This window comes from Corvus brachyrhynchos, unplaced genomic scaffold (genome assembly GCF_000691975.1).
Source record: "Corvus brachyrhynchos isolate BGI_N302 unplaced genomic scaffold, ASM69197v1 scaffold514, whole genome shotgun sequence".
Lineage (NCBI taxonomy): Eukaryota > Metazoa > Chordata > Aves > Passeriformes > Corvidae > Corvus > Corvus brachyrhynchos.
Genome location: NW_008238319.1, coordinates 231715 through 241728, shown reverse-complemented (window position 1 = coordinate 241728; position 10014 = coordinate 231715). Strand labels below are relative to the sequence as shown.

The window sequence follows — 10014 nt, the reverse complement described above, 5'->3', positions numbered from 1 at the left end:
ATCATCGCTATTTGCACACAGTTAAAGTTAACACAAGGTAATATATCGTCTAAAGGATATTGTTTTCAGTAGAAGTGTATGTCCTCTCAGGTAGAGTTTGGTTGCTGTACCCTGGAGATTGAGCCCTGGGATCCCCTTGATATTTGCAGCAGCTGTGAAGCCAAAAACCTGTGTGGCTGTGAACAATTGGCTATAAGAAGCCTCCATTTCAATGGCAAGGTAGAGTTTAAAAAGCACAGTGTTACCTGTCCTGTAGCTAAATGCACAACTCTCATTGACTCAGAAAGTTACATGTAACTTTGTTTTTCTCACATGCAAGTTTTATTTCTCTGATGTCATGTGACTTAGTGAATTTGCTGTTGGTGTATTCCCAATATCCAGGAAATCATGTTGGCCACTCAGAGGTAAGGAGGAGCCCAAACAAGATAGGTGTTCCTGTTATTCCCAAAGCAGCAAAGTTTTTGCCGTGTTGATTATTTCAAATAGAATATGCATCCAGATAATAATAATAATAATAATAATAATAATTTTTAATTGAGTATCTTAATTTAATAAGTGTCAGATTGATTTTGGGACTTAAGCAGCCTTTCAGAAGTATTTCACTTTCATAACTAGATGATACATGTATGTCTGTCTTTTCTTCCAGAATCCACAGAGTATGTAACTGGAAAAAAATTAAATATCTTAAATTTAGTTGATTTGGTTGCTCATGTGCTCAAGATCTTATTTCACCTGGCTCCTGTTAGCAGTCTTCAGACTCTGCACTTCTCTCCTAGCACTCACAGCCACGAGCACATCTGTGTCAATCTGTGCAGCTCACTGCAAATTTCAGTGGCAACTATTGCTGAACTTTTTAATTGTAAAGGAGCAATGTATATATTCTATTTTCTCTTCCATTTTTTAAGAAGAATTCAAAGTAATAGTAAGTCCTAAGAAGAGTATTCAAATAATAGAGAACAATAATACACATCTTTAGCATCAGTGGACAGATGCAACAGGACAGAATGAGTCTGTAGGTGCTTGAATACCACGTTTTGGGGGGTTTCCCCCCACCCCCCAAAAATTATTGAGGGACTTACAAGCATGTAATAGTTCACACATCAGGAGATGGACTCAGAGTCTAAAGGATGTTCAGAAAGCAGGAGTGTGGAATCAATGAAAAATCAGCTGCAGTTTTCAGCCAAGCAGGAAGCAGCAGTTCCATCCACAGCTGCTCACAGTGTTCCCGTATAAACACAATATAAAGTATCTTATAGACTGTTGTGTATTTTATGTATATAACTATTGTTTTAATGCCTGTATCCCTATTTACTGTAACTATGCAGAAATTCAGTCTTAAACACTTTGATGTGTGGTGTATATGGGGGAACAGAGGTATTTTGAAGGTGTGTTACACTGTAAATCAACAGCATATTCTGTTCTGAGAATTCTGAGAATTGCCGAGCTTAGAAGTTCCAGATTTGTCTCCTGTAAGTATAAAAAACATTTCCTCCTAGCTTTGTGTAACAGGACGTTGTTATTACATTCCAAGGCTGTTGTCAGGAAAGTTGTTACTATGTTTTGCAATTCAATACACGTTAATTATTGCAAAGGGTTATTTCAAAAGTGCTACAAAGCATCTACCTGTGTAGAGTATGGGAAAACAGGAATGAGATACGGCTGTGTTTGCTAGGAAAAGGCTGGTTACTGAGCTCTCTCTCAGCTCTGAATACAGCTCTCCTGCAAGCTTTTTAACCAAATCTTGTTTCCAAAGAAAAAAAAAAAAATGTTGTTTTTAAAAAAAAGTTATGTAGAGTTTTGATATCTGGTTTCCCCTCTTCTGCCCTTGTAAAAGAATACCTTTGAGGGAATACCCGGCAAGGAACAGTGAGTTTTCATAGCATTTTGATTTTCTTTGCTAGCAACAAAAAATCCCTTCATAAGCAGACTTGCCTAAAAAGGCACATGGTCCCGAAAGTTTTCTGCTTGGGTGACTACGACTGTGCAGAAATTGAAAGGAGGAGGAAAAAAGGAGTGCCTCCAGCTTGTATAAGAAATGAACCTTTGCCCAATCACTTTTGTCTGTGAATAAGGTAACTTTTTGTGTGTGTGAAATTTGAAAGCAGTAAGGTATGTGGGTCCTTTCTCTGTATTGGTTCTCAAGAGTCGATCGCGGGGTTTTTCTTTTGGAGCTGGCCTGACGTTGTGAGATAAAGCAGCTCAGGGAAAAAAATGTTCTCAAGCAGATGCCTTTAAGAGACAGAAATCATGAATTTGTTGAATTGCAACCACTCTGGGGGTGGCTACAATGACTTTTTGACAGTGACAGTAACTCTGCCTTGTCTTTTCGAGCCCTTCTTTGGCCCATTCACTCTGGAAAGCTGCTTAAACGCACTTAAGCGCATTAGCATTTGGATGCTCGGGGACCGTATTGACCCTCATTTGGAAAGTTTAAATGAGTGAAAGATGGAGCGATTTGTTAGGGCTTTAGAAACCAGCTTTAGAGAGCTGCGGGTTTTCCGCTCTGGTTTGTTCGGGTGCTTGTTCTAATCTGGTGTGCTGTTTGAAGGGACCAGACTGATTTGTGACACATGAGCCCAAAGCCTCTTTTTTTGGGCTTGACCCGATTATCTGATCTGTGCTCTGAATTTCAATCACCCACGTCGGAGGGAGCATGGTTGGGAATGGCTCGCTGCTGGATTACCTCACTTAGCTCTGTATGGACACAGATGGCAAAACGGTCATTGCATGTTTGAGCAGACAAAGGGATCATCTGACTGGCATGGGTACGAGGGAACAGGTAGGAGGTCTGTGCTTAAAAGTAAGAGGTCCCAGAGGTGCAGCTCCCACAGCAGTCTGGCATGCCACTCCTTTTGCCAGGCAGAGTGACGTTTAACCAGCATGTTCCCACTCTTCCCCAAGCCTTCAAAAAAACCGCCTTCAAGTCCTGCAGAGCAGATGAAGTTCTCGCAGAGCAGCCCGTGCCTGTGGGGCCAGTGCTCCTTCTGCCAGTGAAACCTGTGTTTGCACAGACACCTGCAGCTGTTCTGGTGCCACGAGTGTGACGAGTGTACACCTGGAGTTAGATGTACATGGCACTGCTTTTGGGGAGGGAGGAAACAGTCAGCAAGTTTGTCAGAAATGGACATCATTTGTTCAGTGAGATGGGGAATCAACACCTGTTTCATTCACAAACTTGGAAGAAAAATACCAGATTTGTGGGTTTTTACCAAATCACATTCAAGTTACCTGTTAAAAATGAAATTGCTCAACTCACTGCTTTTTATTTTAACTGGGCCAATAGGCGAGGGCCTTTATCAAGGATCAAATTTTTGTCAAATGGGAGCAAAATGTCCACTGACAGATTGTTCCCATTCTGGCACTGGTGTCCTCAGCTGAGATCTAAAGTATTTGGAAGCAGATGGATTTTTGTTTAAATACATGTTTGGCATGTATTTCTGCCTTCAGGAGAAAGGGAGAACGGGGAAAGGGGAAGTGAGCTGTAGTTCATGGTGTTGTGTCTGGTAGACACTGTACCTCTGATAATGAATCCAAATATAAGTATTTCTATCTGTGAGAGATAGAAGCACGTAGTAGGATGTGAAATTCTATACCCTGTTACCAGAGGACATATTTATTTTACAAATTAATGAAAATGAAAACCTTTTGTCTGGTCATTATGAAAAGGAATGGGGTGGGCAGAGCAGGAAAGTCACCTCTTTGCCTCTCCTTGACTCATTTTATTTAAAACACTTTTCTTAAGAACCTCTAGGAAAATAAGGTTTTATTCAGAAGGATGGTCTTTGCCAGTGTCCATATCCAGGGCTGTGAACAGATCCTGTCAGCAGCGTGTGCCTCAGCAGCAGCCATGGATGCTGAGTTGCCTCCCAGGTGTGGGCACACATCTGTGTCTTTGAACAATGCCCATGTTTCCTCAGGTCCGCTTCATGACTTTTGCCTTGTGGTTCCCAGCAGCCAGGCAGAGGGGCACGGGTACCTCTGCACAACATCCAGCAGCCTGGCCCAGGCAGGGAGGCCACAGAGCACTCAGTGAACAGCTAAGATGTAGATCCCTGCATTTCAAAGCACTTAACATACTGGAAGCTTCACTAACTGCTTTGCTAAAAGCTCGAGATTCTCACCTGTTGCCTTGTGGTGGAGCCTGCCTTTGAGCAGCCCATTTCATGTTATTCCCCACTAGCTGTGGAACTGGGTCCCAGCCAGGCCAGTGGCCAATGGAGCAAGGCCCAATACTGGCATGGAAATCCATACCTCTGTGCCTGATAAAATGTTGCTTTATAATATGTTTTAGGCACCCATTTCTCAGAAAATCTGGAGATCTGATGTCTCTTATTTAAAAGAGGGAATTTGCTATGCAAAGTAAACTCTGAAAATTGCTATCAGATTGTGTAAGCGTTTCTTGGACTTGCAAAGTGTACTTGGAATATGAATTTACAGGGCAGACGTTTTTGCAAACAAGGGTTAACTTACAGAACTGTAGTGCCAATGTAGTTATCAGCTCTTAAGAATCAGCACAAAACCTGGTCATTATCTGTAAGAAGTGGTTTGGAGGATGTTTGCAAGTAATGTGTGATACAGCACACAGTGATACCTGTGAAAGAACCTGTCTGCATGGTACAAGTTGAATGACTATTTGCCTTTCCTGATCAATATTTTCTTAATGTTACCTGTTTCTCTCCAAATGGTAATTCAGTTTATTGTTTCAAGTCCGTCATGAGTGGAAGTGACTTAAATTAGCAATGCTTTGTATTTTGACCTACAGCAAGTTATATTTCATGGGGGGCGTTGAAGATACATCTATTGATAATGTTCAATTAAATCTGGTCTTCTGTTGCATATAAGCTTGTTTCCCTTTCTCCTCTTGTGTTTTTCTTAGACACTATGTGCAAAAGCCACAATGCAGACCATCCGGGCAGCTGACACAAATGAAGTAGTCAAGCTAATATTTCGTGAATCTGATAATGACCGAAAGGTAAACAACTTAATGCCCTTGGCACCCCTATGTAAATAGAAACAGTGTTGAATGTTCACTTTCTTTTCTACGAAGCATGAATATAGTTGTTCCAAACTGATAATGTAAAGGGAGGGGAGGGATATAGATTGTCACACCTAATGCTCAGTTAATTGGATCTGTTTAAGTGATTGCCAGCCAAGCAAATGGGCAAGCTGACAAGGGGCTTTGGACATGTGGAAATGTGTGGTTTTAACGGGCTGTGTGTCTCTGAAAGGGTCACTGCCAGCAGCTGGGTGTTGAGTTGCCAAGAGCTTTGCTGACCTTTCTCCCTATTTTTTTATATAGGTTATGCTGCAATTAGAAAAGAAGCTCTTCGACTATTTTAATCAAGACGTATTTAGAGACAACAATGGCACTGCGGTAAGTTCATTGCTAAACCCTTTCAAAGGAGTAAGTTGGGAACTCACATACAAATTGCATTTCTCTAACCAGCCCTTTATCCTTATCAGCCCTCCTGTCTGCAGAATGAGAAGAGATAATTCAGCCAACACAATAACTGCTCCAGATTTCCTCATCACTTAGCCAGTTATTTTGTTTACAGGTTCTTAACTTTGGCATGTTTACCTTCTTTTTCATAGAAAAATATTGTAAATTAATTGTACGTGACAATTCACTTTTCTTGTCTATCCTCTGGTCTGCATTTCTTCAAGCATCCTGTTTTTCTTCCTAGCTCCTCATTGCACATCACACAGTGACTTAGGAAAACCCCTTAAATGCAAAGCCCTTCTGAAAATACCTGGGTCTTCTAAGTGTACAAAAAAATTACTAGAAACAGAAGAATAAGTAGAATAGCAATCTCAAACTCTGCAGCAGACTGTCACTGTTTGGACGAGCATACAGGGCTTCCCAAGAGGATTAAGCAGACAGGGGACACTAACACTCTGATTTGTAATAAGAACTATGATTTTTCTGTGGAGAGGGACATTATATTTTCTTTAATGTGATTTTATTGCAAATGGTAGCCACTTCATTCTGGAAAAGCTGTGTATCACTGCTTGCAGCTTTCTCCATTTCATCTGGGGTTCCTAGGAGTTACATATCTAAGGGAATACATAGAGAGCCCTCATCCCCACCTCCCAGTTTAGCTGCGCTCTGTACCAGTCACACAGTGTGCCCACTCACACAGAGTATTGCTGCTTTGTGCCCGGGCATGGGTTGTACACGGGATCCATGGCTCTCCATCTCTCTCCTCTTCTGTCCTGCCTACGGCTCATTCTCTCACTGCTCACAGACGACTGTGAGGCTGTTGGAGGGCTGTCTGCCAGGCTCTAGGACATGGAGGGCAGCTGAAGCCCTGGTACCCTCTCTGACTTTACATTGGCTTCACCTGGGAGATTAATTCTATGTGAGAATCTGAGATTTCACTCATTTGTTGAGGTCAGAAGAGTTTGATGAGTGAGACCCATGAGGGAAGTGAAGATCTGATTCACCTTTTAGTACTTGCTGCTGTCCCACAGTGTGGCTCATATGGCCTGTGGGCTCACTACAAGAGGTACCTCTGTGGGCAACATATCTTCAAATGCAGTTATGGTCAAATCAGTTTGGGGTTATTTGTTTTAAATTTACAAGGTGAATGCATCCCCTGGAGATACCTGATGTTTCTTTCACTGATGTTTTGCAGTTTTGAGGACATTTCATTCAAAGCAGCAAGTCTCCTCCCAGTTCCTATTTCCATATTAATCCCATTCCTGTCCCAGATTTTCCCCTATGTGCATTATTATAATAACTTCTTTAGCTTTTTTTAAAACAACTCAAGTATTTGTCATTTGTGTTTTCCCCCAGTACATTCCTGAAGCTGTTCTTGGTGCTCGTTTGCCATGTCCTGGTTGTATTTTGGGTGGCTGCTGCTTGATTTGCATACAGGGCTGCAGGGTGTGAAGGTACAGGCAGAATCCAACTTAAACATATTCCATTTCAAAATCAGTAGTCATTTCTTTCATGCATCAAGAAGCGGGAAATCTTCCAGATCAAACATGGAAGAAAGAGATAAACGATATAATGAGCCATTGGAGATAATCTAATCTTCATGGTCTAGTTAAACACGCAGCACCATGATCACTAAAAACAAACTACCTATCTAAAACGATAAATGTCTCTGTGCCGAATTCAACCCAAAAAATCCATCGCATCCTTCATCAACCGCCGGTCTTGTACCAGCCTGACAGAAATTTAATTCAAGCTGGCTCCTGAAAATAATTATTGTATTTTAAGAGTAGTAATCATTGGTCGGGACATGATTGAATGTGTCCATGCCTATTGACTTTTTCTATGATTTATAGCTTTGTGTAGTCGATATTCCCATCGAAATTGTATAATTAATTATAAGTGGGGCTGTCAGGTCTGCAGGATGGAGTGCCCTGATGAGTATTTGGGAAGATTAAATTTTCCTTAGCTGTACCAATGCAAGGCTTGGGAATTTTCACAGCACTGTGGCTGTTGGATAAAGATGTTTTCTGTGTGTTTAGCAACTGCTTTAGCTCAAAATCCATTGATTTTTCAGGGAGTATTTTTTTATCAGTGCCGTGTCTCTTCAGTAACATTGGAATGTGTACAGATGTGACAAGACCTGACAAATATTTATTATCAACAGGCTACTTTATCATTGTCCATACACAGTTATTCCTTCCTTTTTACGTTGCAATCAACAAAAAGAATCTTAATATATATTTATAAAAATGATTTTTTTTAATGAAAAATCTGATATAGATACAAATCACCTGTTTAACAGAAATTCAGTTTGAAATGCCTACAGTAATCTGTCAGGTCTAATTTTTTTAAACTAATCTGTAGCTTATTCAGACTCATCTGTAGTTTATTCCAAAGTTAGCTTAGCAATTACTTATATTGATTACCTCAGAGTGCAATGACCATCTTGTATCATTGTATTTCAGAAAGGAGCACTCAGATTTATCCAGTTCTGTGGTGATAGGAAAAAAGATAAAGCCTATTTGAAAACAGCTGTTGCAATAATGCAAAGCTGTTTTATTATTTAATTCCTATGTTCTGAATTGTGCGTCAGAGTTTTGGTCCATCAGACAGACCAGGGTGTGAGTCCATAACCACACAGAGCTGTGTGGGTATATGGGGAGAGTGTTACAGAGGAGCACTGAGAGAGGTGGACAGGAGGAGGTACAACATGTAGAGTTCCACCTTGGTGTCAGACACATCCCAGTGTAAGTTGTTTCTTTTCAATTAGCAAAAGCTCAGCGTTTCTGACCTGGATAGTAGGACACAGCCAGGCTGTGCTGATCGGCTCCATGGTGTCATCCTGCTCTGGGGTCTTGCCCATGAGTGGTGGACAAGCACAAATGAGGCTTCTCACACCTTCCCAGAGGCAGCAGCCCGCGACTGGGGGACACATGAGTGGTGGACAAGCACAAATGAGGCTTCTCACACCTTCCCAGAGGCAGCAGCCCGTGACTGGGAGCCACCACTATGCCCCCATTGCCCCTCTGTGCTCCTGCCCCTCCTCTGCCCAGAATGCACAAGAGGTCCCTGCAGGTGCGGAGAGCGCCCTGGACCCTTGCATGGATTTCCTGATTGGGTCTGTGGTGCTGCCCACACTTCTGAGCTCACACTGGTTCACCAGTATGTCACTGACTCATAACATGGTTGTAGCTTTGAATCTGCCAGCCCTGAAGTGATAAAAATCAGCATGCCAATGCTTCCAGGAGAGGGGCAGGGGGTTCTTAAATAACCTACACTTTCACCAGATATTTTTAGATTCTTTAATTTGTTGTTTAATTAATTTGTTATTAAATTGTTTGTGATAGATCAGGCTATAAGGGGGGTTTTATTCAAAAGGAGTTCCCTGTTAATTTCAAAACAATCAAAAGAAAAGTAAGGCGAGGGTAATTATGTAATAAAAAAATATAATCAGGTTATTGACCTGTACCAAAGAACCACAAGCTAAATTGTATTTCTTCAGTAGCCAATTAAATAAATATATAGTAAGAATGTAAAAACCTTGTAATGACTACAGAGGAATGATTTAATCATCAGGAATCATTTTATAATCTTTAACCGCAATTAGAAATGAGGAATGATACCTACATTACTGTCTTTCGTATGATTTGTATTAAAGAATCAATCCAGGTAGAAGCTAATGCACTGTCCTTAGGATTTTGACCACAACTGTGTAGTAAAAGTTTCAGTGGATTAATTATCTTAAAAGTGGAACCTAATGATATTCCTGCTAAAATCATGATCTCTTTTTCCTATTGATCTTTGTGGAAGCTGGTGACTAATAGTGAAGCTGAGCTTGCCCTGGTGGTCTCCTGCATCCTGCTGTCTCTGGTGGTCCTGGGTCCTGCTGCTCCAGCCCCCACTGGCCCATCTCCCACAGAAACACAGAGCCCTTGTCCATCCATGGGCTCGGCTGCTCAGGGGCAGAAGGATTAGCCCAAGGGCGCACGCAGCTCCAGGATCACCAGAGGGTTCAGAGGGCACCGGTGGTGTACCAGCATTCATTCCAAACCACATCCAAGAATGTTATGCTGAAAAACCCAGTGGTTCCCAGCCTGGATTTTCAGGGAATAGAAGTGGTTCTGTTTCTTACTTTAATTGTGCAGCAGCTCTCTTGGTGGAGAGGACAAACAGTGAACTCTTACGGAGAGTATGTTCTGACTCCGTTTCCCTTCACAGAATAAATTCCCTTTATTCTGTGTGTCTCTTCGGCTTCAGCTGACATGGTATGAGAAGAAAATTATGATGTGCTGTAAGAACAGATTGAGTATAAAGGTCTTGTTCTCCCTCTGAGAAGTAGTGATTTAAAGTGATCCGTTATCATTCTAGTTAACTTAGAGGTGTTATTGCAAACAGTTCAGGCAAACATACTTTTAAATTATAAGCAATTTATTGGGGGGTAGGGATGGGGGGTTATATTCCCAGGAAATCCTGAAATTATATGCAAATTGAGCAGAAAGGTTTAGTCACAAGGCACCTCTCTTAAAATTTTTGTGAGAATATGTATGCTTATGAAGATTAAGGATCTGGCATCA

The 10014-nt window shown here is 41.4% G+C and overlaps 1 protein-coding gene across 2 annotated transcripts in view; it reads left to right on the top strand.

Moving 5' to 3' along the window:
- The window catches only part of INPP5A (inositol polyphosphate-5-phosphatase A), a 147982-nt gene that overhangs the window by 107150 nt on the left and 30818 nt on the right, over nucleotides 1–10014 (top strand). For both annotated transcript variants that reach the window (XM_017733823.1, XM_017733824.1), the window contains exons 9-10: nucleotides 4877–4972; nucleotides 5300–5374. In XM_017733823.1, coding sequence (XP_017589312.1) covers nucleotides 4877–4972; nucleotides 5300–5374 — 171 coding nt within the window. The remainder of the gene's footprint in view (nucleotides 1–4876; nucleotides 4973–5299; nucleotides 5375–10014) is intronic.